General features: G+C 37.2%; 3 protein-coding genes across 7 annotated transcripts; 1 reads left to right on the top strand and 2 right to left on the bottom strand.

Moving 5' to 3' along the window:
- Positions 1-1,154: 1,154 nt before the first annotated feature.
- Positions 1,155-10,761, bottom strand: LOC105694244 (probable helicase senataxin). The gene is made up of 18 exons (XM_012414727.1): positions 10,429-10,761; positions 10,132-10,249; positions 9,875-9,988; positions 9,652-9,798; positions 9,295-9,502; positions 5,941-9,179; positions 5,387-5,556; positions 5,012-5,280; positions 4,681-4,931; positions 4,503-4,599; positions 4,272-4,439; positions 4,047-4,186; positions 3,694-3,837; positions 3,495-3,625; positions 3,280-3,427; positions 2,751-3,157; positions 2,436-2,646; positions 1,155-2,288 (listed from the first exon to the last, which is right to left on the bottom strand). The coding sequence occupies exons 2-18, from the start codon at positions 10,216-10,218 to the stop codon at positions 2,178-2,180; spliced, it is 6,042 nt and encodes a 2,013-aa protein (XP_012270150.1). The 5' UTR covers positions 10,219-10,249; positions 10,429-10,761; the 3' UTR covers positions 1,155-2,177.
- A 1,437-nt stretch (positions 10,762-12,198) lies between these two features.
- LOC105694198 (RNA-binding protein 5) lies at positions 12,199-22,318 on the top strand. Of its 4 annotated transcripts, none has more exons than XM_012414649.2 (8): positions 12,199-12,308; positions 13,193-13,800; positions 13,898-13,967; positions 16,606-16,679; positions 18,505-18,618; positions 19,731-20,478; positions 20,575-20,738; positions 20,822-22,318. In XM_012414649.2, exons 2-8 carry the CDS (start codon positions 13,219-13,221, stop codon positions 21,815-21,817), a joined length of 2,748 nt encoding a protein of 915 aa, XP_012270072.1. In that variant the 5' UTR covers positions 12,199-12,308; positions 13,193-13,218; the 3' UTR covers positions 21,818-22,318. The 4 variants fall into 4 exon arrangements, with proteins under 4 accessions (XP_012270072.1, XP_012270071.1, XP_023288755.1 ...); XM_012414648.2 differs by having other exon boundaries at positions 20,819-22,318; XM_023432987.1 differs by having other exon boundaries at positions 12,199-12,396; positions 20,819-22,318.
- Positions 22,319-23,431: 1,113 nt separating this feature from the next.
- Positions 23,432-27,049, bottom strand: LOC105694200 (beta-1,4-N-acetylgalactosaminyltransferase bre-4). 2 transcript variants are annotated; one of them, XM_012414652.1, is made up of 3 exons: positions 26,829-27,049; positions 25,960-26,765; positions 23,432-25,895 (listed from the first exon to the last, which is right to left on the bottom strand). In XM_012414652.1, the coding sequence occupies exons 2-3, from the start codon at positions 26,755-26,757 to the stop codon at positions 25,701-25,703; spliced, it is 993 nt and encodes a 330-aa protein (XP_012270075.1). In that variant the 5' UTR covers positions 26,758-26,765; positions 26,829-27,049; the 3' UTR covers positions 23,432-25,700. The 2 variants fall into 2 exon arrangements, with proteins under 2 accessions (XP_012270075.1, XP_012270074.1); XM_012414651.1 differs by having other exon boundaries at positions 25,960-27,049.
- Between the last annotated feature and the right edge of the window lie 316 nt (positions 27,050-27,365).

Below are 27,365 nucleotides of genomic sequence, written 5' to 3'. Positions count from 1 at the left end.
GGCACAGCCGTCGTGATTGCGCGAGCCCCTACCAGAAATTCGTTGCGCCGCCCTTGGGGGCAAAAAACGGTGAAAGCTAACGTACGAAATCAGAGGGCAGCACACGGTGCGATCGCGCGACCCTGCCCGTGAGCAATCTCCCAACTCATCTCTGCTGATGGTTGCCCACTAAGGCCCGGTTCCATAACTCGGGTTAAGTGAAGCTTAAGTAGTTTACACCCTGTTTAAACCTGCTATAAACCACTTAAACTCCAGTTAACTCGAGCGTGGAACCGGGCCTAAATATATAATAAAGTGAAATGCTTACCCAGAGATTAGTTGGGAGATTGCTCACGGGCAGGGTCGCGCGATCGCATCGTGTGCTGCCCTCTGGTTTCGTACGTTAGCTTTCACGGTTTTTTGGCCCCAAGGGCGGCGCAACGATGTACATATATAGGCTGACTCTTTCATATCCTCTTAATATTAAGCTAGTCTGCTTACTGAGAATTTTTGAGTGGGAGGTCCAACGTGAGGTTTAGATATATATGGTTTAAGGTAACGGCAGATGTCCTTAGCCCATTGGAATAACATGGGCTAACGATAACATCTGTTGTTACCAGTTACAGAATAGGGGTCTCTGGAGCTTCCGGCGCCCTGAGCAAGCATGCCCCGCAGCTCGGTAACATCAGAAAAATCAAAGCAATAGCAATAGTCACGATACTCTATCTCTTAAAGTAGCACTTTCGTCATAAGTTATATTCGCTAAATAGAATAATTGTTCTACCTTCACTCGACGAACTCCTGGATTGGTTTTTACCATTTAGAGGCTCATTTTAAAGATCGTATGGAATATGATCTGGCCAGTATTCTCAGGCGAATTACCGTCTTGCTTCTGAACAAAGGCCTCTACGATCTAACATGATCCATGCGAATTGGAGTTTTTACTGGAAAACAAACCGCATAAAACTCGGCACGAAATGTTTAAAGAGGGAGTATAAAAGTACCATCTGTTATAAAGTGATTTGAAGAAATATTACACTAATAACATGCTAATTGTTTGAACTGAAACAATTCTTAAGGAATTAACTCAAGTTCCCTAGAACTTGGAGTACTTCGCCTTAAAAAATAACTACATGCTTAAGAATATTTGAGTAACAATATATTTTTCTCTGAAAAGATACAAAAAATGTTTTCTGTATTTACAGTAGTTCATGAAACTTAATACAGAAGATTATCTTACTTGTCATCCCTGTTACTGTTTAATGGAAACCCTGAAAATTAATTACCATAGTAAGATATAACTTCCTACACTTCATGTTAATATTGGTTTGAAATCGATTTCTCGTGACTTTCATATTTATATTTATATACACGCACTCTTAAACATGCTGCGTAAGTATTTATATAGTTTATTTTATGACACTTTCAGATCAGATTGTAACAGAAAGGTATTGTTTCCTGGTACGATTTTAAATGCCTTGCCTATTTGGTATATCAATAAACCTGCAGTATATTCAACTTATATAGCTGTGATAGATATCGGTTCATGGTGTAAATAATTGTAAACGGATGTTAATTATTAACACTCAATGATCTGCAATTATCTTCACAAAACATAAAACTAATTAATCTCATGACTGACCCGTATGCATTTTTACATTTAATAGTTTTCAAAGATTATAAAATGATGTTTTGTTTAATTAAACAAATACTTTTTGACAATGCTATATGTGTCTATTTAAAAACTTTCAAACTATTGTTTTTTCTATATTTCCGAAACTTCATTTACTTATTCAAGCTACGTTTTGGTTTAACAAATCTGATTTGATTTATTACACTTTCGCGATAACACAAATGGTCAAATGCATTGTAACAATACATTCAGTATTTAGAAACGTTATACAAATTATAGCAATTCAAAAAAGTGTCGATGTGTCATCAAGAGTTAGCTTAGCGCAAAACCTGCATCCTCTTATATTCTACTCATCAGTTTAAGATAATTCTTATAATGGACTGATACTATCTGTTTTGATGACAAATAAAAATAAAAGAAGTTTACCTTATTCTATCAGGTTAACGGTTCATTTAATCTATTTACTCAATTTACAATATGTACACAAGATCCTGCTTTTTCATCAACTTTCTATGCCTGAGTACTTCGTAGACTCCTTTTTCAAAAATTCTCCACAATCTAAAGTTTACCTAACTACGTGTGGCTTTATTTCTTCTGGACTGGCCTCAGAATTCATATTGATAAAAACCTTTCGACTCCGAGCATCAGTTAATAAAGCATTCCACATAATATCTTTCTGCAAATACAAGGTTATAAAATTACATTCATGGTTATGTTTAACCTATGATGAATACAAAATAAATAAATGTCTACTAATCAGTAAATTTTCTATACAAATAACTCAGTACATAATTTAATTGTGTAATAATGTAACCCAACTTGCCTCGAACGTTTTGAAGTTACCGCAGAGTATAAGTGAATGTCTCGCTCTGGTTAAAGCAACGCATACTCTTTGACGATCAGACATGAATCCTATACCTCGACTTCGTACGCAAGACATTATGATAACATCCCGCTCTTGACCTTGAAAACTATCAACAGTATTTACCTCAGTGGTTATCTTTTTTTTTATTTCGTCGGGGACTGCAGTAATTCTAAAAATAGAGAATACATTATACAAATGGCATGTAACCTTTACGATTCTCTATTGAAGAACACATTTCATATTAAATCCAGAGAACAACTTAATTTCTCTCACCGTTCGTTAATTTTATTTTCTACGATAGTCCTTTGATTGTTATATGGTGTAATGACACCGATAGAAATGCGATTGATTTTCTCGAGTCTTGCATGAATCATCATTGTGTAAATTAAGTTTGCCACAAACTGAGCCTCGTCGGTGTTAGAAAACTTATCGTCGTCCTGTTTGGAATCAAGATTCAAGACCTTGTAACTATGAAAGGGATACGGTTCTGTATTAGTAATATAATTCTCTGCACTGTTCCTTAGTTTTCCTTCGTAAAAGAACTTATTTGGCCAGTAAGCAATAGGATATGCCATTCGATACTGGGTATCCAGCATTATTATAGGGTTGTCTTTCTCGTGATGAAAAGCGTCCTTTATTCGAGAAAAGAGTGACTGATCCAAGCCTAATTTTTTCGCTCTCTGCAATTAATAAATGTTAGAAAATTGAATAGAAAAGTAAGGGGCGAACTATGTAAAGTTAAATGCCTGAATATGATTATGAATATTTTCGGGTTAACAAATATTAAAATAATCATACGTACTTGCGAGAGCACAGTAGCTGGTAATTGGTTGGGGTCTCCAACTAAAACTAATGTTTTAACTCCTAACATTAGTGGTATCAAAGTTTCAGCTTCGCAGCTCTGAGTAGCTTCATCTACAATACAGACTGATATTTTCTCCCGATGACCCCTAAAACAATTAATAGTTAATTTTATCAGTCTTTCATCGAATAAGTATTGCAAGATATTTTATTCACCCAAATATCTGTTCCATCTGATTCGTGTAACATGAACTCAGAGTACACGTGATAATGTCAGCACCGGCTAATAGGGTATTTTCTGACTGTCGTTCCAACCTCGCTCGCTCACGTAAATTCATTTCGTTCATCTGTATAATAGAATACGTTTTTTAAATTATTCTTGCGCGTAGATTTCGCATCTGTGATTTATTGTTACCTGAGGGCAATGCTTCAACAAATCGTATCTAGCCATCGTATCAACGAGCCTCTTTCTCACATAATTTATTCGTTCCTCAGTCAGCTTATTAGAACTTTGTAACTCGGCTTTTAGGGCATTTATGCGAGCCTCCAGGGACCGTTCCTAGGGGAAGAATGAAATTGATTGAAAGTTGACATTTTTGTAGTTAAAAAGAAACTATTAAAAATTATAATTATAGATATATTAGATCAATGAAAAAGAATTTATGAAAAATAAGAATCGCTTAGTAGGTTTGAAACCTGTTACTGAACTATTGCTTTCAATTTAAATGTTGACAGATTTGCAATAATTTTTCAAATACTGTTAATTACTTCTTCTTGATTGTTCGTTTGTATTCCACTGGCAATCCTTTTCGCAACATCCCGTTTTGCTAGCTCTGATACTGAGATGACTTTAACCATAGGATTCATTTTATCCTGGTGGCCAATTCGAACCATTTTGAAACGGTTTTCTTCAAACAAAAACACGTTCGTATAAATACATTAATGAAATATTTTTAATAAATCCAATTCTTGAAAATATCAAGTTTAGCTTACTTGGTATGCTTGCCCTAATTGCTAAGAGTCGTAGAACTATTTCATCGATAGCTGCATTAGAGGGAGCGCAGACTAATATTTTTAATGAATTTTTGCCATTCTTGTATCTATCATCACCATAAAGTGCTTGAGTTATGATATTAATAATTACTTTTGATTTTCCCGTTCCTAAAACAAAATATGATACTTTTACTCGATTAAAAGTATCTTAGAGGACGTTTCTTAACTTACCTGGTGGACCTTGAATGAGACAAATCTTTGGTTCTTTTTGAATAATTGCTTCCGTTACTCTCGATACAGCTTCAAGCTGCTTTGGATTTAATTTCTCCTTAAATATGAAAATAATAACGAATGTGAATTTGGAGACGATTAATCTTAATCGATTGTTTTCTTAATCTGAGAAATGTACCTTTGTCATTGGTGAATAATTCTTAATCGATAATACACTTGGTAATTGGTAAGACTTTGTCTTTGGAAGAAGAATAGCGTCCAGCAAGGGACTAAGAGGTAAAAACTGCAATGCTTGTATCATTCTCATATTTGAGCGTAAATACATAATACTTCGTAATCGTTGAACTCGATTCATATTGACGCTCAGTTCCAGTCGTTTTGTCATAACTGTAATTAGCAACAGGGCTTCCGGCTTCTTCACGTAATACGCTAAAAAAAAAAAAAATGCATTTACATAATAATATATATTTATTATTATTGCAATAATTTATCCAGATCCGTCTGTTTACCTAAATCTTGATTATAGATCACGTTAGGCGACAAAGCATATTGCCGTTGTTCTACAACGTATGCAAATAATTTATGGAAATTTTTTCCGTTGTCAGTGCTGACTACTTCCATGAATACTAAGTCACCATATACTGGATGTGCCTGCTTTTGCAAATCTTCCTTTGAAACTAATACTTCCAATGTCATAGTAGTAGCGTAGAGATCGGTTATTGGTATATTGATCTGAGCCACTGAATTCCTTACTATGGAACACATTACCGTCGGACGCCTATAAAATATCTCATTGTATTTTAGAAATTTTATATTTAATTACTCACAACTATGCTGTTAGTTTAACACAACTATGAACTTCTCGAAATAAAGAGAAGACTTACCTAGGATTCATTTCAATAGTAGTAAATTCCTTTGTTATGTCCTGCCAAATTTCTAATAATATAAGTGGCATTAAAATTCTGTAGTAGTCTTCGTAAGATTTGTAATAAGTCTGCATCGGAGGAATGTTGCTTTCAACAAGGGGTGGTTCTGACTTTAAATGACGTTGTTCCTTCAAAGGAAAGAGCAAAATATCAAAGTAACTAAATGAACACGTAATAAAGTATAACAGCAGGCCAGCAAGAAATGTATTTGCTCACTGCAGATTGAGCTTTAAAAGAATCCTCACACACACAAAATTCCTAATTTTTAAACAAACTTTTTATGTTGTTTTAGGTAAATTGACTTCGATTACTTGTTTTAAGATAAACTACGAGCAATACATTTCTGGCGAAAGTGATGATTAAAAACTAATGAATAAAATACTACATATAATCATTAAAAAAAATAACTGAAGCCATTATTCAAATTTATTTACACGCAGTGCAAACTTCAACAGAAATGAAAGTAGCTGGATTACCATTGTATTTTCATTAACTATAATGAACATACTTACTTCGAGCCAGATAGGTTTCCAAGCAAAAATACGTAAGAGAACTTCATCTAATGTGTGCCTGGGTCGGATAGGCTCTTTAACAGGCATCTTTTCCTTTGGTATCGGAGCATCTTTTCCCACCACTTTCTTCAAAGTATTCTGAGGATCTATTTCATAAATCTTAACTGTTGCTAATTCCAGACTAAACGATACTTTCTTCACATTTTTTCGTTTCCCTTCCTTTGTCACATTTGGTGAAAGATTTTCTTTTTGTTTAAGTACTGATTTCCCTTGAAATCTTTCATTTGTTCCGCCACTTTCCGATATTTCCATTGCCTGATGATTGAAAGATTTACTCTGATTCTCGGATGTCTCATCTGATTGACGAGTCAACGATTTCTGTTGATTTTCCAGTTGCTTGTTCTTCCGAATATTTGATTTCTGCTGTATCTCTTCCGCTCTTACACTAGTTTGGGGTCTTGGTGAATTTTCCGATTTCTCATTAGGTTGAATATTCAATATCTTTCGTATGCTGTCTGCAACAGAATTTATGGAGGTAGAAGTCCCTGTACTAATAGTCGCTGTTTCTTCTTCAGCTTGTGTTCTATAGTATGTTCTTAAATATTTTCGCTGGACTCGATAATTTCCATACGTTTCTAGGGATTCATCAGCAATCATCGGAATTTCAGGAGGTGCATAATTGTTAGAGAATTCCTCAGTCCTCTCACTTGGGTCATCTAGCTGATTTTCCAAATCTTTTATGAGAAAATCGCCACGGTTCTTTTTAGAAACTTTAACCCTTGGTTTTGCAGGAATACGATTAGTTCTCAATTTAATATCTTCTGTTGCTTTTTGTTCAGTTGCAATTTCTTTTAGCTTCCCTTTCCTGCTGTTTGCTAGTTCAATTTTTTCTTCTTTGGAAAGTGAAGATGTTCTAGGTCTAGGTAGTGGAGTGAAATCGATTAAAGTATCCGAGATGCGGCGTTGCTTTTGTTCCTTTTTATCTAATTTTACGTTTGCAGTATCTTTTTTCGATTTCTTTGATTTTGTGACCTTTCGATTCGGGCTCAAATTTCCGTCCTTTTTAGAGTGACTTATTGATGAAGTAACATCATCAGAAACATTCTTTTTAATACTGCAGCTAACGCCTCTAGATTCTCCTTTTGGCATGTAAGGTGCATCGATTATTTCAGGTTTTCTCTTTTTATTTGAATATTGCTTTGAAGTAGTATCCATTTTTTTCTTGCCATCTTCCAGAGAGCCTTCAATTACATTCGAACTACCACTATTTTCTTCTGATTTCTTTTTTTTAGACCTATACTTTTTATCGGCAATCAATTTATGATCAACCTTACTAATGATTACTCGAGGAGATAGCAACAATCGATCATCTTCCAACGATGCTTTAGTAAGTTTCGAAGAAATACTATCTGATTCCTTTTCGCTTAGAGATTTTTCGGATTCTGATCCATCTACTTCCATTGGTTCTTTTTCAGTAGGTTTCTCGGATATTGTTTCACTAATTTCTTTAGACTTCTCATGGACGGTTTTTTTTTGTTCATGTTCTTTAAAATTATTGTCAGAAATATTATCATCTGGAGACCTACTGTGGACTGAAGTTTCTTCGATACTAGATCGCACACTTCTTGATGATTTATTGGCAAATTGTTCTGGAGTTACTTTACCAGATTTTTCGGAATTCCGTTCAATTTCTGAAATGACTAGCTTGTCATCATTCTCTTCACTAAGGATTTGACTTCTTGACAGCCTTTCCAGCCAAAGGTTTTCTTCATCTTCACTGTCAGAAAGCAAAATGATCTCTTCAGGTTCATAGGTGTTATAGAACATGTCATTTTCACTGTCAACATTCTCCTCCTTGATCTCCTGTTTCAATTCCTCTCCTGTATCTTTAGCACTGTCAAACAATTGAGAGCATGGAAATATGTCATCATCATCGTCGCTTAAATTTACTACATCTATTTCAGAAAATCTTGTCATAGGTTCTTGCTTAACTTGCTTCAGCTTTATTGGTGACATCATATCTTCTACATTGTCATCAGTTACTAACTTCGTACTTGCATTCATAGCAGATTGATTTACTTCACTTGTACATTTTGCATATTCTAAAGATTCAGCTTCCGATTGTTCCATGTTACCATGAGAACTACTATTGTCAGAAAAACATTTCTTTGAGATTTGCATTGCACGCCTCCTACGATTAATCGTTGGCTTTAATTTCTGTAAATCTGCAAGTGCATCGTTTACGTCAACACAGACTGCATTCAACAGCAGATCTGAATTTTTTGACATAATGTTTTCATCCATCAGTATAGTTCCATCTTTTGTTGGAAGCGACGTGCTTTGTATTATTGGATTATTACTCTCTGCTGACCTTAAATTGATATTAGAAATATTTTTGTCATTACCAGAATTTAAAGGATGCAAATTACTATTACTGTTAGTATTGGAATTCATTTGATTCAATCCTAAATTTGTTCCTTCCCGACTCTCTTCAGTAACATCCATGTTACTCGTTTTCTTTAGTTGCAGATGTTCTTTAGAAATGTCATTTCTATTAGTACTATCGCTTGTATTGTTTTCTTTATCAATCAAGATTCTTTTGGCAGTTGTGCTTCCTTTTCCCTTCAAAACAGTTATAAGCTCTCGATCATTTATAATTTCTTTATGACTTGACATGGAACCACTGTTAACTTCTTCAGCATTGGACTCTGATGTTATACTTTCATTCTTCTCCAACAAAGTATTGGCACCTTTGTAGTCTTTTGACATTTCTATTTCATTTTCTAAGTGATGAGTGTGGATTTTCTTACTCTGAGACACAGAAGTGAAAGTAGATTTTTTCTTTTCTTCTAAAAGACAAACTTCTTGTTCTGAATTGGATGCTTCTTGTTCTTGATCCATTAAAAGTCCATTGCAATTTGTATCACTCCCTGTATCAATGGGGGCTGATTCGAAAGTGCAGTTCTCTGATTCTTTTGAAGTACATGGTTGTTTTTCGTTTTTATTTTGAGAAACTTCATTTTCATTCTGTAACTGATCATTTGATTCCCTAGCCAAATGAAGTAACGTTAACCTATTGTCATTTTGAAGAGATAATGATTTAGAATTATTGCAAGGCGCTTTCCAGTTTTTAAACTTATATGTTGCGGAATAGCTGTGAGACAATATTTGAATATCATCATCCATTTCATCTGGTGCTTGTTTAATTACTATGCCATTTACAATGTCCTGATGTTGATCTAAAGTGAAAATGAATTAATATGTTAAGCAAAGACATATGTATATTGATGGCTATTTTAAAACACTAGGTTGTAATGAAGTAAATAAAATTTTTGGATAAAATATATTTCATACTTGTACTACGAATTATAGCATCACTGCATGATTCTTCAGGTTGTAACTTTGATATTTTGGACGGTAAATGGGCATTAATGTTTTTTTGAGCTAGCCTTCTTTTGTTAAGATCACTATTATTTTCTGTTGTACAAATGGTAGTACCATCATTGCCTTTAATAGTCCTTGATCCACAAGACACGTTTGTTGGTTGGTCATCAACTGCTGACTATTAATAAAAGAATTTTTTAAATATTTTTAATTTTAGATAAGATAATTTAGAGTGATTATTTCTTAAAAATCACTTTAAATGTTCCTTATTAGTATTACATATACAAAAGTTGGCTATTTCTCAAAGAATATATCTAATGATTATACCTGAGATTCTAGAAGCTTGTAAATAAACATTGAACTTTCAGCACTGTCAATGGTACCACAACCAATACCAACAATATCATTTATTTTAAGTTTTACCATGGTATTTGGTTTCAGCATTACACCATTCACAAAAACTCCGTTGGAACTCTAAAACAGCACAAGTTATAATTGTATCTAGAAGTACCCAAACAAAGGAACAAGTTTTAACATTGTAAAACTTTACCTTTAAATCAATGACGCTCAATCCATCTTTGGTTCGAATAAAAAAACAATGTTGCCGTGAAACCCAAGGACTGAGACAGATGATTTTATTGTCTTTACCCCTGCCGCATGAATACTAAAGAACATAAAATGAATTATGATCTAAATGATCGATCGGTATGTTATAAGGCATTCGTATTATAAATAAATTTTTGTACATTTTGAAATTATTTATATTTATTATAAAAGTATGAACACATCAAATAGAAATTAACTTACACTCTCTTCATTCTTCCCAAGAATAATGATGCCTGGGTTATGCATGCGCTTCAGCATATAATCAACGTCATCACAGTCACCCTCCATTTTTTAGTTGGTTTATGCACATTAGAGAAAGCTGGTGGATATATATTAACATTTGTAAATAAAATATATAAAATAATAAGTATGAGATCTCTAACTTTATCTAAGTAACCTAATATACATTAATGCTCTACAATTGCAGTCTCCATTGTAATCTTATGAGGGTAATCATAACCTAAAACTGTGTCTCGTTTATGTACAAGTTTTACTTACTTAATACAATTCAAACTGATATTTGCGTATTGACGGACAAACTTCCGATACTGTCGATTATAAATCGAACTTCTCCGAATTTATGCGAATCCATTTATTTTTTATAAACTTATACAAAGCGTAGAATGGAATAACTTTCAACATTTAATGTAGCCCCGAATGTTCTAATAACACATGCACATTTTTGAAAGTAATACACTGCGAGTTCTCTATTTAAATGTCTTTATATTATACATCCACTTATTTAGATTTAAACTATTCCACTCATGATTTTAAAACCACCGATTGTACGCAGTTTTATACAACGTTACAGCAAAGTAAACCCAATACCAAACACCAGCCGTTAACGCGGTAAACTGGCGTTGCTTGAATACACTTGCTCTTTTATATGTCAGTAGGATTGTAGAGATGGTTTCATATGAACGCAGGATACATAAAGGTTCCTTTTCATTTACTACGTCTCCACCGGTACCTAAATGTCGATCTTATATCTGATTTTTTTCACATACGGATAAGTTCCCGATCAAGGTATCCAGAAGATATGATATCTATTACAACGCCCTCGACGGGAACACTTGGTAACATTTTGTATATCCTGGATTACCCAATAGGCCACAAACGAGTATAACCATTGAAATATATAATCATATATAGTAAACTGGACACTCGCTGCACTAATCTATATATACTAACTTGATAGCTGATCGTATTTGTTCTATACATGGACCTTAAAATACATGAACGGAGTCTAAAGTCCTATTTTAGTTCAGGACGTTTATTACGTATTTTTAACGAGAGCGCTCACTTCTCGCACTGTCATCTCACGTGTATTTATTCGCCGAATTACGTATTCGTTATATTAAAGAACGAGATCTAACCTTCGGTCTAGTAACACAAATAAAGGTACATACCTTGTAAATCGAAAATTGTTGAGAAGTAGTGGATTATAAGCAGGAAGGCGGAAAGATGAAAAGCCGTTAAAAGTAAAGAAGAGGACTCGAGTGTATCTATATTTTTTAAATATGTATTACATTCATATTTACATGTACATACTAAAATTAGAAGTTCTATAATATAATTTTCTTATCATGTAATGTAAGCATGAATTATTTAACAGTTTTCAACGTTTAATAATGTAATATAACCTCGCAATAATAAAAACTAACCTGTATATTCTAGTAAATTTTCTTTCTTCTAACGAAAATGGGCCTGAGGCATACGTAATTCCCTTCTTCTTCTTGGAAGATGGCGGTCACGGTGCTTATTGTTCTATCTTTTCTTGTATGCTTCACCATATCGCTTAAAAATTTGTGTCGAGCCCGTTCATATGAATGGTTTCGCATTTTCATCACCAAAAACGTTCCGTAATACCGCGAGCTACTCATTTCTCACATTTCGCTCAATTTGCTTTACGTAATAGATCCCCAGCATAAAACCGCATAACATTAGTTGCTATAAAACCAGAGTAATGTAGCTGGTATAAATGCACTAAACGTACTCAATGTGTTATTTTGAAATTGCGTTTTATTTTAACTTAATGTTCACAAAATGCATATGTATTACCTACAAGAAATGCATGATGTCAACATTATTATATTTGCAACCAATAATTCGGCCATCGAAGACTAAGATATTCGAGAAGAAAATGGAACCAGTAACATTTTTGGGTACCACTTTTCAGCTGTCACGAGACTCTACATGTCTTCGTTGGTTCAGACTTCCGATTTCCCCCACTCCTGGCAGTGAAACGCCTCCGTTCCTTGCTTGCAACTTCAGCGCCATGTTTTACGAGTGTACGGAGTATCCTAACCACGCCATTGTAGGCGACGCACAGTTTTTTCAAATATTCCGCAGCAGTTTCGACTTTCTACTGTGAAATTGTGAGCTTAAAAGACATCGCTACGTTTTATCCATCATTTACAGGCCATTAAACCTCGATCAAATTGAAGCGACTTGCAATTCGACGCGGTAACGTACATTGAGCAACGCCACTCTCGCCATCCTAGTTCTGCAATGATTTCAACTCTGGAAATTTAATTTCTCTACACTGCCACGCACCCTTTTGAGCTGTTGTATATCTCCTGCCACTCAGAATAGCGGCTTTTACGTGATAACGGATTCGTTTGCTTTCTATCGTGCTCTCGTAGTTTCCTTCTACAAAGTCTTTCGAAAATCATATGCGGCAAGCCCACGTTCACATATATGACAGCTTGAAACTATTCACCCCTTCTCTTTTCTAGAATTCAAATGTATATACGTAGTTTACAAAGGAATATATAGTTTTGCTGGATTCTATGAAGGGTGGTGCACGTCGGAGCTATTTAATTTACATATGAGAATGTGCTGAGTGAAAAGCAGGCTATGTACAGCATATTGGAATACTAAATTTTTAAAATAAATGATTTACATTTATTCAGTCAGGTATTTAAAGACGATATTGAGTAAATTATTTCGCAACAAAAGACAATAGGAAATGTGTAAAGAATATCAGCAATTTTTCTAATAGTTTAGTTCATATGAGTATGCAAATGAGAAAATAATGTAGTTTTAACAAAAAGTGGTTTATCCATTAATGGAAGATAATTGAACTTAGATTTACTTTAAAATCTGGATAGGATACTAAGTAAAGTACCAGTACGTGTTTCATGTCGTGCTCGCATAAATTTTAAGTAATCGTTGGGAATATTCAGCCACTCAAGACACAGCAGTTTGAAAACTTTTAGTCGAAACATGTCTTATCTATATCTTATAATTGATATTTCAGGAATACAATAAAATCACAGAAGCAGCATGTACGGTAACAATATCGATCCGTGGGAGCCTGGGTACGGGCCGGAAAGAAGGAGCCATACTTCCGATTACCCCGAATATCGAAGCGAATACAACAGTAACAGATCACCGGATTACGGGGAACATCGGGACGTGGACCACAGAGACAGAGATCACCGAAGTCCCGAGTACAGGAACCATCGTGGAAGAGACAGAGACCGAGAGCGAGATCGTTCGCGGGACAGGAGAGATCGAAGTAGAGAAGACAGAGATCGAAGCTACCGAGACAGGGACGATCGATACGGGAGGCAAAGGGATAGTCGTGATTCCGTAGAACGAGATCGCGATCGTGACCGCGATCGAGACAGAGATCGAGATCGTTCGCGGAGAGACAGAGACAGGGATAGGGACAGAGACCGTAGAGGAAAACGTGATGATCGGGACCGAGATCGCGACGACGATCACAGTCGGGAGAGCTTGGACTTTGAACACGAACACGGTCGCGCGTACGGGTCATCCATGGAAGGTGTTCACTACAAATCTCAGTCCCCCAACAACACCATTATGATCCGCGGACTCGCACAGCATATTACCGAAAACGACGTAGGTTGTCAACTTAGAGGCCTGTCGTAGGCCTGAACGAGTTGAACTTTTGCTGCAGCGTATCGCCAATGTCATTATTACCCTGTATGTATCGCAGGTGCGGCAAGACATCCTCAATTGTGGTCTCATGCCCAAGGATATAAGGCTGATCCGGAAGAAGGACACAGGTAAATATAATACGACTTTAAAGTCATTTGATTTCTTCTCCTTTTTTTATTTATAAGCATTGCCGGCTGTGTTAATCATATCGTCAAATCGGCCGGTACCCGTAGGATTCGTGCGTCAAGAAATGTAGATCTAAAGAGATCAGTTGCAGGGCCTCTTTTTATTTAGCGTAAAGGTATCATTGGCGCGATCGGAGAACCTGTTTGATTTTCTAATGACTTTTCGTTGCTTTCTTGGGTTAAAGTAGTCAAGGTAAGTCAACGTCGAACCCGAAGAGAGCTCGCGTCCACAGAAGATCCAAAAGTGTAAACTTGACTACCTTCAAAAGAGAACTTAACCGATAAATTCGAAGATTATCTCTCTATATAATCCAGGCAAGCGTGCAATTGAGAAGTGGATCACCAGCGTTTGAGACACCCATTAACTGGATCGGATCTACTTTTTAATTGATTGAAGAGCTATTTGAATATCGGAAATCTCAGTCGAGGATATCTGCATTGTCACCGTCAAAGCTAGTCTTCGGTGATAGGCAAAACGTAATTTACTCAAAGTAATGACTTGCATTAGGCTGCGACTTCAATGATTTATTATTATATTTTTTTTTGTTTTTAATAATTACGCGTCAGAGCACGCATCCATTCGCAATGTCTATCTTCAAACTCGGTTTCAAAGTCCATAGCTTAAATACGCTCTAACCACTAGTTACATTGACCGATATACTTTCTAGATTGATCATTACCTAACTTTTCGAAAGAGCACGATTAATCCAAAGTATTGTATCTATTTCCTAATCGAATAATTTGAAACCTCAATCTGAATCCATATCTTTATTCTTCGCGGTATAACTAACGACCGCCGTTTAATCGATTTTTCGGATTTGCGCGTAAGAACAATTGCCTACAAAGCTGTGGCCAAAGAATCCGTGAAATTCATCTAAGATAAGTGGTACACTAATACCAGCGATCGAACACGTCCCAGTTGCCTAACACTACCTTAAACATTTCCGTTTATTAACCATTCTACAAATAATGGCTGTTCGAACACTGGTACGTTTGACTTTTCCATCGTCTTCGCGGCATAAATAATAAATTAATATTAAGGGGATGTGAAAGTGGCATCCGAAAGCTCAATCGTTCATAAAACTTTTCTCCGACCTGGGTGTCTCAAATCGTTTCATACTTTAAAACGTGAATATGGATACCCTAAGGTAGGTCCTGAACCTCACGAAATTTCATTTTTTATAAACTTTTTAAAATACCTATAAACAATTTTGAATAGAATTGAAATTTCATGAGTTTCAGGACCTTCCTTATAGTCTCCCTATTCACGTTGTAAGGTTTCAGACTATTCGATAAATCGAGTTGGGAGAAAAGTTGTATAAAGTAAACCTCTTCGGCGCCACTTTCACATCACCTTAACACACATGTCACATGTGTTTTGGAAACTAGAAATTCTGTTTTTTACGTTGATTCAAGTCATCCGTACTTCATATCGGTCTTTATGTGCCTAATCTTGATCCGAATCAGAATGACGTCTTAAATGTTCGGCCACTGGTACACGTACCTTAAGGGGATGCGAAAGTGGCATCCGAAAGCTCAATCGTTCATAAAGCTTTTCTCCGAGCTGGGTGTCTCAAATCGTTTCATACTTTAAAACGTGAATATGGATACCCTAAGGTAGGTCCTGAACCTCACGAAATTTCATTTTTTATAAACTTTTTAAAATACCTATAAACAATTTTGAATAGAATTGAAATTTCATGAGTTTCAGGACCTTCCTTATAGTCTCCCTATTCACGTTGTAAGGTTTCAGACTATTCGATAAATCGAGTTGGGAGAAAAGTTGTATAAAGTAAACCTCTTCGGCGCCACTTTCACATCACCTTAACACACATGTCACATGTGTTTTGGAAACTAGAAATTCTGTTTTTTACGTTGATTCAAGTCATCCGTACTTCATATCGGTCTTTATGTGCCTAATCTTGATCCGAATCAGAATGACGTCTTAAATGTTCGGCCACTGGTACACGTACCTTAAGGGGATGCGAAAGTGGCATCCGAAAGCTCAATCGTTCATAAAGCTTTTCTCCGAGCTGGGTGTCTCAAATCGTTTCATACTTTAAAACGTGAATATGGATACCCTAAGGTAGGTCCTGAACCTCACGAAATTTCATTTTTTATAAACTATTTTTTAAATACCTATAAACAATTTTGAATAGAATTGAAATTTCATGAGTTTCAGGACCTCCCTTATAGTCTCCCTATTCACGTTGTAAGGTTTCAGACTATTCGGTAAATCGAGTTGGGAGAAAAGTTGTATAAAGTAAACCTCTTCGGTGCCACTTTCACCCCACCTTAAATCGAAATAGTAAAACGAGAGCTTCGCGCTCGATATCGACGCGCGTTACGCGGGGCGTACGAATGCACGTTGCACCTTGAAATTACGTTTTGCCTATCCGCGGTCTCCTTCGCGACTACGTGTAGTTCTGGTCGGCCCTAGGTAGGCGCGAAGGAACAGAACGTTTCGTTCCGGAGCTCGGTCTGTCGATGGTTGGTGCTGCGATTGCCTGCCCTCTCAGAGTATAGACCTCCAGGCAAAACGTGGATTAACTCTGGATCTGTGTGTATTTGCTCTGTATAGGTGCTTCGCGAGGTTTCGCATTCGTCGAGTTTAACGCGACACAGGAGGCCGCACGGTGGATGGAGATGAAACAGGTAGAAAGAAGTTCACAGACAGCGGAATGAGCGAGCCGAGAGAGAGAACGATACGCTTTGCTAAGCGTACCAACGACGCCCCGTGGCGTAGAGCAGGCAGGGCACGGTAAACCGCGCGTCCCGCTGGCCTACAGGCCCCCTGGCCATGGCTGCCTGCATCTCTCACACAAGGCTACCGTACCACCTAATTACTTACTTTACCCTAGGACTTTACTAGTCCCCGAATACGGACCTATACAGACTGCCCTCGAGTCGCTCTCGCGTGGCCGAGAAACGGACGTCGGGTGCCCACCTCTCGTTTCGATGCGCGAGTCACCCTGGGAGCTGATTTACCTTCACCGAACTCGAGGCCCGATTTACCCGGGATTTACGTAAATTGCCATTTTATTGATATCTGGGAAACTTATCGCGCCCAAGAGGGACGTCGAGTGTACCGCTCTAATTGGAACTTCGCGCAATGCTTTCGCGTATACAGGGTGTTTACTAAACATGCGGTAAAAATTCAAGGGGTGATTCCTGAGGTATTTTTTATGAAGAAACGTTCATATGAACATTTGTCGAGAGATGATTCCTAAGGGAGCTACGCCCCTTCAAAGTGGGCCACCCTGGGCTCAAGGAGGTAAATGTGCATCGTAGAAATTTGCAATTTTCTCGAAAATGATCAGCCCTATCGATATGAAATAATAATACCCGGGATTTACGTAAATTGCCATTTTAGTGATATCTGGGAAACTTATCGCGCCCAAAAGGGACGTCGAGTGTACCGCTCTAATTGGAACTTCGCGCAATGCTTTCGAGTATGCAGGGTGTTTACTAAACATGCGGTAAAAATTCAAGGGGTGATTCCCGAGGTATTTTGTTACGAAGAAACGTTCATATGAACATTTGTCGAGAGATGATTCCTAAGGGAGCTATGCCCCTTCAAATTGGGCACCCTGGGCCCAAGGTGGTAAATGTGCAATTTTCTCGAAAACAATTAGCCCTATCGATATGAAATAAGAGTACCTTTTTTACGTGAAAATCCTTCAGGTATCATATTCTAAAATCAAAATGTAAAAAAAAATGTCCATTAAAAAATGGGGTTATTGTCACCCTTAACCCCTTCAATACGGGACGCTTCTGATTAAAATGTTGAAATTCTGAGCTTCGATTCTGATTAGCGTCAAAAGTTTATGCAGTATAACAAATTTCATAATTTCAATATGGACGGTTTCGAAAATATCGAGTAAAAACCGTCTTCAGGGTGCCCCATTTGAAGGGGCGTAGCTCCCTTAGGAAGCATTTTTCGACAAATGTTTATATGAACTTTTCTTCATGAAAATACCTCAGGAATCACCCCTTGAATTTTTGCCGCATGTTTAGGAAACACCCTGCATACACGCTACCGCGTCTCCTGATTTTAAGAAGATAGAGATCTCAGGGGATCGATGTTCCTCGTTGACGGAACGAGACGTTTGAGCTAGTCTTTGCAGTTTGGCATGAAGCATTTACTTTGCCGCGTGTACCGGTAAAAGGAAGGCTGCCTCGGTGCACTTCGATCCGACGTGTAAATGGGTCGACGGTTCGGTATCGAAAGAGAGATAGATCAGCCCTTGGTTCGTGTCGAGTATCGTTTAGTTTGCCGTCAGAGGCAGTCTGTCGGCCGGACAAACGGATTACCTATGAACGGACGTATATACACGAACGACGGACCGTTAAACTAGTAGAGAAAAAAAAAAAAAGCAAAGTACTATTCCGTCAGCAAGATGTGAGCTTAAGAGAGGGATGACCGGGAAATACCGATGGACGACATTGGACGGGATAACACCGAAATTCTCTGTTTCAGGGCGTACTGATGCTGCAGGACCAGTATCGCGCTCTAATGCAGTACAGTATACCCAAGGACTGCAATGTGGATAAACCACCGGCAAAGAACACGCAGGACTGGCACTGCGTTAAGGTAGATATTGGATCTTGGAGTCTTAACCCTTTTAGTGACGGGCTAAAAAGAGGTGCTTATGCGAAGATAACCGGCCAAATTTTACGATTTTACTAGGATTTGGAAAAAGGCTCATAAAAACCGAACGAAAAGCAATATTTACATAATTCAAAAAGCAGGGTATTAAGGACAAAATAGAGAATAAAACGGTGACGCTAATTTTTCTATATTCATTGAAAATTACATTAATAACAAAGGTATAAGTGATAAAAAAAAAAGAAAAATTCAGTTCTCCGTTTCAAAACGTAATTGCACATTGGAAAAGTCATCTTTTTATCATAAATTTATATAGACCGTTTATTGCAAAGTATATACTTTAAATTTCCAATATATTTTTTAACAAAATAAGTAATATTGCACNATGCGAAGATAACCGGCCGAATTTTACGATTTTACTAGGATTTGGAAAAAGGCTCATAAAAACCAAACGAAAAGCAATATTTACATAATTCGAAAAGCAGGATATTAAGGACAAAATAGAGATTAAAACAGTGACGCTAATTTTTCTATATTCATTGAAAATTACATAAATAACAAAGGTATAAGTGATAAAAAAAAAAAAGAAAAATTGAGTTCTCCGTTTCAAAACGTAATTGCACATAGGTAAAGTCATCTTTTTATCATAAATTTATATAGACCGTTTATTGCAAAGTATATACTTTAAATTGCCAATATATTTTTTAACAAAATAAGTAATATAGCACAAGAAACATAAAAAATAACTCCAAGGCACATGGTAGGCGCCGGACGGATTATCTCATCTGAAACAAGTAATTGTTATAGGTTATAGGTTGTTATAGGTGTTGTTGTATCGTTATTTTAATTCTCTCGTAATGAAATTAGACTATTTATAACGTATTATAAATTTATTTTGAGATAGAGATCTCTCGCAAAGCGAATAGTAAAGCGCTACAAGGTGCGGGCCGATATATCGGCTCTGGCACTTTTCGCCAGTGCAGCGAAGGTCGATATATCGGCCTCCGGCACTAAAAGGGTTAATACCGAATTATGAAACGACTATACCCCGGTATCGTGACGTAATATCGATATACATTCTGGATATAACGTTACAGTGTGGGGCGCATAACTTCAAGAGACGCGAGACTTGTTTCAAGTGCTCCGCTTCGCGTGCCGAAAGCGAGGAGGGTGGAGAAGGCAGTGACGAGATCAGTCCACATCCTACCAACACGGTCCTGTTGCGAGGTCTCGATGTGCTGACAACGGAGGACTCGGTTCTTCAATCCATGAAGTCACTGTCGTCCATGCCAATTCGCAGCATCCGAATTGGAAGAGACACCCTGACGAATACGTCTCGGGGCGTCTGTTACCTGGAGATGGGAAATGTGGTCGATGCGATGTATCTTCACACGGCTTTGACTAAGCAGGGGCTAGTGGTCGATGGGAGGAAGGTAGAAGTGGCCTATTGTAAGTTGCACCAAGTGGCTAGCACTAGGCTCTGGAAAATGACGGACAACACGGCGCAGAGGTACACGTTGGACGACGTCGCACAGTTAGCCGAGTACAGTGCCAACATGTACGCTAAAACACCTGCCCAGAAGGCTCATTATCTTCAGTATTACACGCAATATTATCAGAACCAGATAATGCAAGGCTCGGCTATTACCTTGCCGTCCCTAAACCAAACCGACAGAGTAAATGCCGCAGCAGCTGTGGCCCAATCGGCCATTCAGCAGCTCCAGGCATCCCGAAAGTTGGGCGACGCCGAAGAAATGAAAGGTAGACCTACGCCTACTGCGCCGACCAGCACCTCACTGGCGAGTGGAAGGGTTCCGGCACATGCCAGCGATGGCAAAGTCTATTGTAAGTATATTCTCATAAACGCTATATAGGCTCTGGTCGTCTTATTACCCTTTAAATGTCTGAATATCTTGTACGTATCATATTTCATATTTGAAGCCGTGCCCGATGTCAGTACATACCACTATGACGAATCCTCTGGCTACTACTACGACCCCAGCACAGGACTTTATTATGACCCCAACTCGCAATACTACTATAACAGCCACACCCAGCAATTCTTGTACTGGGATTCGGAATCGTTGTCTTATCAACCAGCAAAGGTAACGATCGTTAAATTAAACGGATGTTTTCTTTCGATGCTTCGAAGTATGAAGAGCTTTGCCGTTTTCGTGATTTTTAGCAGACTGGTGGGGGACCAACGAGCGAATCCACTGCGGCAACCAACCCTGGTACCGTCGAGGGCAATGGAGTATCAGACCCGGGGATGTCGACTTCATCTACGGGAACGTCGCAAGAACTATCCAAGGACGACGAGACCAAAAAGAAAGACAGCAAGCAGGACAAGGTTAAGGTAGCCAAGAAGATTGCCAAGGACATGGAGCGTTGGGCGAAGACTCTCAATCAGAAGAAGGAAAACGCTAAATCTAATTGGAGTGCGGAATTCCCCGGTACCGAAGGTCACCAGGGATCGGGAAGCGGGGCGGCGGATGCAGGGTACGCCATCCTCGAAAAGAAGACTCTAGCGAATCCATATCTTGAGGAAGAGGACCAGTCCAGCAATAACGGCCTGGTAGCCGCGTACGGTGGCGGCAGCGACACCGAAGAGGAAATAGAGGACGTTCAGCAAGAGGAACGACAACACACCGATTGGAGCAAGCTAGCCTGCCTCTTGTGCAAACGACAGTTTCCGAGCAAGGAGGCTTTGATGCGACATCAACAGCTGTCCGACCTGCACAAGCAGAACCTGGAGAACTGGTACCGTGTCCGAGGTCTTGATCCCAATGATCCCCAGCAAAGGAACAACAAGTACCGAGATCGTGCCAAGGAGAGGCGAGCCAAGTACGGAGAACCCGAGCCCCCTCAACCTAATCGGCTAAAGGAGAAATATCTGAAGACCAGGGTCGAGGATGCGCCCGTGTCTTACGAGGAGCCTACCAGAGCAGGTATTGGGTCGGACAACGTTGGTAATAAACTCCTCCAAAAGATGGGCTGGAGCGAAGGTATGGGCCTTGGTAAGTCCAACCAAGGTAGAACGAGCATTATCGAGACGGAGAGGCGAATCCCCACGGCCGGGTTGGGCGCGAAAACTGCGACATACAGTGCTCTTCCTGGAGACACCTACAAGGATTGCGTAAAGAAAATGATGTACGCCCGTTATCAGGAACTCTCCGACACGTAATTGGTAATCGGTCTAGCACGAGATTATACGTGTAAAAATACTTACGTAAATACTTAGCAATCCTTACCCCTTGCGTATGCTCTAGCAAGCGTCGGTGGGGTCCAGGACAACCTTATAGACGTGAGCATAAAAAAGGACTTTATCTGGCTAATGACAAAATTGGATACTTCTGGGACGTGTATAATAACGAGACGTGGTGATGTTTTTATAATGCCCGCTCTGGGGATTGTGAATTTATCATTCTTAAGCTGATTCTCCGGGGATGTAATTTCTCTCTTATAATGGCGACAGTGAAGTCGGTTATAAATAAAGTGCTTTACTCCAGGTAATATCATGTTGGTTTTATATCATGCCGGACTGATGAAGGGTAGATATATTTTTTAGAGGTGGTTCGTTCTAATACATCCCAATGGATCGTTAAAAAGGACATATGTATAACGCTTTTAGCAGGTACTAGAACATGGCAGAATGGTTCTGCAATTATTAAATTTCGGTATTCAAGAAATGCACCAGTAGGTGTTAAGAGTTTTAAATTGTGGTTCCTAATGTCTTACCTCTCATTACACTACTTTGAAGTACAACGGTAAGCAGAGATCTGGAATTATTGCTCATTTCATTTTGTTAAGATGTTACGTTACGTATGGTAATGATTGAATCAAGGGAGGAATATCTGAATGTAAGAAATGCCGTGACAGTGTACTAGTGCCATTACAATTAAACTTTGAAGCTTAACACTAGAACGACCGGTAGATTTTTTTTTTGTATAGGATGAGCTATTTGAAGCAAGTAATTTTGACCCGTTTTGGTAGTTCTAGTGTTAATATTCTGAAATGCCCTATTTCTGCGAAATTGAAGAAAACACTAAATGTGTGATTGAAGAACAATGAATGATTAACAAGGAAATCATATCTAGGAGTGGTATCGTACTATTATTAATACTCTTTGGCAGTAATGTACCTTTTCTATTTTTTTTAATTTTTAAAAATGTCACTTGTGAAAGTAAGATCATGTACAAAAACGTTAACAAAATCAGGGTCCAGTTTTAGGTAACGGCAACTGAAGCGAAATAAGATCTAAACATATTTGAATGCATTATTGTTACTCAAGATAAATTTATGATAATTAGAATGCATCCACGGAATCTGGGAACGATTTCTTTTTAAAGCATTACAAAACAATTTCGGTTTATATTAAATCTAAAGGAGAGAAAGAAGGAAAGTTTTTGTATACAGAACTGTATAAATTAATTTTCTTTCAATGCCATTGTAAATGTAAATTTGGGTATTAATATATGGAAAAGATTAAACAAATCGTGAACCAAATACGTGAATAAAAAGTATGATATTTTTTCATACGAACATTAGAAATAGGTATAAGTTAACAAAATTTGACGAGTTTAATAGTTTATATAAATATAATAATAGAATAAGACACGATGTAAGGAATTTTAGTACAAGTAATTTTGTTAACGTTTCATGATTTTTCTGTAATCTTAGTATAAGAAATATAAAAATTAAAACTTTCATATGAACGTTATGTAGAATTAACTGTAAATAACACTGTCTGTGACTCATGATACAATTTATCTCTGGAAGAAAAGAAAAATATGACACCGAGTGATCATTCCATTTATTAAGTGATGAAATTATTTCTGTAATTTCACTGAAAACACTAATCACAGTGCCGTGTTTGACATTACCTCTAGACTGATTGTATCATAGTATAAACAGACAATAACACTGTTCATTAACTTGTTTCACGTTACCATACGCAACGTAGTACAACATAATAGAACGAGTAATTATTCCACCAATGATGTTTCATTACTTTGGTTCTTAACATTAGTCAGAAATTAAATCGCTAATTAATAACGTTTCCAAATTCAACCATAAACCTGGGCTTAAGACAGTGGAACGACATTATTGATTTCTAATACAAAATGATCACAGATCATGAATAGTGCCGAGAGGAAATACAAGCTTTATCATCGAATAACTTATAAAATGGCAATAGTGTATATATTATTCAATGCACTTGTTACAGAGTATATATAAACATCAACATACTTCTCTTTTCTTCGAGTCGGCATGTTGCTACAATACTTTGCTTTAGAAGCAGTACAACACTATAATTGACGGATGAATTAAAAGTTTGTGCAGATCTAATAGTAGTCTCGACAATGTTTTTCTTGACTACTAAAGCGAAGATTATGTAATTATAGTCGATAATAAACTGGCGATTCGTCAACGATGTACACGATCAGATTAATTCTAGAATAAATTGTGTTTACTGTATACATACATGTATATGTAAAGCATCTACATTGCATCTATTTGATTTTCTATTTTCTTTACAATGTAGCTAATAATTCCAGGTATTTGTTCATGTAAGCAATAGTAGACACGAGCACGCGTATAAGACACTGCGTAGGCAACAACTTTTTTTTTTTCCTGCGTCTCTTAGAAAATATCTCATAATTGTGACATTTATACACTTGCATTTCTACGACCACTCTTAAGACTTAATCCAGTTGTTTAAACTCTTGTCAGATTCATGTAACCAAACAGTAATCCGGAAAAATATAATAAACGCTCGTGTGGTATACGTATTACTTAATCGTAAACAGAGCAGTGTTTTTTCTCGAATCAAGACATGAGTAAGACGAGTTAAATTCAACGATAAAAACTTTATACTACATTCTTTAGTATCATAGTAATGCATATGAACACTAAATTCTTACATTTTTTAAAAACATTTTTGGCCCACGTGTATTATCTGATTGTTTCATTTAGACGTATCTATGTATGTAAGTAGGAATAGTAACTCATTACAACTTTATCCATCTTTGCATTTATTCCCCATAATCTTGAAACAAGTTTCTGTTCTTCAAGCAAGCTTATGAACATATATATTTACACAAGCTTACTGTAAAACAAGTTTGATAAATAAATACGCGAAACATAAAAATGGGCAACATAAATTACAATAAATATACACTTAAGATAATTAAAGCACAAAGTATGAAGATGTAAACGGTGTAAAATGGTTTACATATTGACAGATTGACATCTACATTAAGCGTTTTACAATGAAACTGAGATATGAGCCTAGATCTGCAGTGTAAATCTTTTTTTTACTATTAATTTATCCATTAAAAATGGTATCACAGGTACATAATTTAGCTACTATGTATCACAGTTCGCTGCGATACTTTGCTATATATATGGGTTTACAACATGTAACAGTGACACTATTCGGTATGCAATATGTTATCGATCAACAGTCAATCACATTAGAAAGGTCCTATTCAGCCTGATATCGCTCTAATTTTCAAAAGAATAGAAAACTGTACAGTCATATGAAAGATCGCTATAAAAAGTTCTTAAAGTAGAGGAAGAAAATACCGAGCTAAAATTTATTAGACTAAAAATCTTGCCATAGGAAAAGCACTGCAGATATAAAAACTACACGAGTATTAAACCGTGAGACATTTCAATTGAGTATCGATATCTGGCATAAAGAAAATTATCCAATATTATAAGTGGAAACAAGTTTCGTAATCAAAAACTTAGTATAGTAAAAATAATACTATATTTGTTCTATTTTTTGTGCCTGAAACCTGGAGTATATTGATTTGATAATGGTCTAGTATTTACTAAAAAGTTAATTTAGACAAATATCTTCATAAAAAATATCAGTGCCTAAATAAAACAGACAATGTGTAATATGATAAAGTATTTTTGTACACTTTTCAGACATTTTCTGACTACCATAAAGTACAATCTTATTTATATCATTCAGTACTAGAAGTATCATAACAAGTCATGTTATGCAATTTATCGCTAAGAAATTGTTACAAATAAGATTTAATACATCTTATATGTTATACATCAGCTAATATCCACGAATAAAGTGGACGTAATTGATGATTTAATACTTTATACTCCAGATTACTAATTCCATCTATGTCGTACCTCTGAGCACCAGTTTCAAGATTTACAAATCTGGCACTACTAGGTGGTTCTTTCTTATGTGTCAACATATAGTACTGGGCAACATCTGGGCTGAATCGTGTCACCTGAAACCACAATATTAGGTAACGATTATAGAATCGATACATGTTCTATATTATGCTTACATACCTTAAATCCTTTACTTTGAAGTCGACTGTAAAAGTCATCATCTTCCCCACCCCAACCATAAAAGACATTAGAGAAACCATTGGCATGTTCGAATTGCTTTCGCGTCACAGCTATGGCCCCTCCAAATAAGCCAGTATAAGGCAGGTTGTATCTAAATGTATTGACACTGGAACTCATGTGTCTGGGCATCTTAGTGCATGCATAAATATTGTCTAGATTCTGAGGTATCAAATCGATGTCTTGAAATATGAAACAGTGAAAGTCGTTGACCTTTGTAGCCTCAATATATCCAACGTTGAATAACTTTGCTCGATTAAATTCCTGTACAGGACTTTGTTCTATTACAAATATCCTATAATCCAAATTCTGTGACTGTAGAAATGGGTGTATATAATTCATAAATATTGCAAGCTGCGATCGCCGATTACGATAAGGTAAAATTATTGCAATGTTGAAGAGTGGATGGCAATTAGATGGCCTCCATTGCCCTCCGGGTAAAATGCCAAGTCGCCGAGCCAGGGCTACTGGGTCTTCTCGAGGGTGTTCTTCTGGATAAAGTAATTGTAAAGGTCTCGTACCACTGACTACTATGGAACAGGAATTATCTCTTGGTGGGTAAGACCTTTCCATCTCTCCGATGATGTCTTTGGCATTTATGTACTCATAGTGAGATGCAAACCGTGCCGGATGTAAGCAGTAGCACAGGACTAGAATTGTGGTCACAACGTAGAATAGGCCTCGAGCGTACTCATGGAAGAACGCAATTAGCGTTTTTAAGACTGTCGTGATGTGTCTCATGGTAGAATCTGGATTCACGTTTTAATTGATATTCTAACGTGGCAGTTGTTTACGAAGCTGTCAATACGTACTTGCCAACGACTTTTGGAATCCATTCTAATTTTATTTCTTCCGCGTTATTTCTTCACTTGAAATGTAATGCAATAATATCATTTCCGTATGTAACTTTTGACCTGCAGGTACTCGCTGATATTCCATCCATTAATTTTTAACACAGTTTTACTCCAATTATATACGAATACATAACGACATAAAATTCCTATCAGACTTTTGTCCGCTTTCGTCAACCCAAGTCTGCCCACGTCTGTGAAAAGCAGTGATAGCTACAAATCGCTTAAAGGGAGTAAACTCAAGGGTACCAACTCTTTCATGGGAGAAATCACCACTAAGGCCCGATTTCACAACTGTAGTTAATCGATGTTCAACCGGTTTATACGCGGTTTAGACCTGCTGTAAACCATTTAAACTCCGGTAAACTCAAGGGTGGAACAACCAGATGTAGGGGTCTATTACGTAAAGCAAATTGAGCGAAAATGTGAAAAATGAGTAGCTCACGGTATTGCGGAACGTTTTTGGTGGTGAAAATGCGGGGCATTCATATGAACTGG

This window comes from Orussus abietinus, unplaced genomic scaffold, assembly GCF_000612105.2.
Source record: "Orussus abietinus isolate OABI.00-Male unplaced genomic scaffold, Oabi_2.0 scaffold508, whole genome shotgun sequence".
NCBI classification, from domain to species: domain Eukaryota; kingdom Metazoa; phylum Arthropoda; class Insecta; order Hymenoptera; family Orussidae; genus Orussus; species Orussus abietinus.
The sequence above is the reverse complement of the archived record's forward strand: the minus strand, read 5'-3'. Positions and strand labels throughout refer to the sequence as shown.

Excerpts from the sequence above, each read along its gene's own strand:
- LOC105694198 (XM_012414648.2), top strand. The coding sequence starts at position 13,219 with ATGTACGGTAACAATATCGATCCGTGGGAGCCTGGGTACGGGCCGGAA. Across the intron at positions 20,479-20,574 it reads CAGCGATGGCAAAGTCTATT|CCGTGCCCGATGTCAGTACA; the intron begins GTAAGTATATTC and ends TCATATTTGAAG. Across the intron at positions 20,739-20,818 it reads TGTCTTATCAACCAGCAAAG|CAGACTGGTGGGGGACCAAC; the intron begins GTAACGATCGTT and ends CGTGATTTTTAG.
- LOC105694244 (XM_012414727.1), bottom strand. The coding sequence starts at position 10,218 with ATGGAGGGTGACTGTGATGACGTTGATTATATGCTGAAGCGCATGCAT. Across the intron at positions 9,799-9,874 it reads TGAGCGTCATTGATTTAAAG|AGTTCCAACGGAGTTTTTGT; the intron begins GTAAAGTTTTAC and ends GTGCTGTTTTAG. Across the intron at positions 9,503-9,651 it reads ACAAGCTTCTAGAATCTCAG|TCAGCAGTTGATGACCAACC; the intron begins GTATAATCATTA and ends TTTTATTAATAG.
- LOC105694200 (XM_012414651.1), bottom strand. The coding sequence starts at position 26,757 with ATGAGACACATCACGACAGTCTTAAAAACGCTAATTGCGTTCTTCCAT. Across the intron at positions 25,896-25,959 it reads TTCAAAGTAAAGGATTTAAG|GTGACACGATTCAGCCCAGA; the intron begins GTATGTAAGCAT and ends TTGTGGTTTCAG.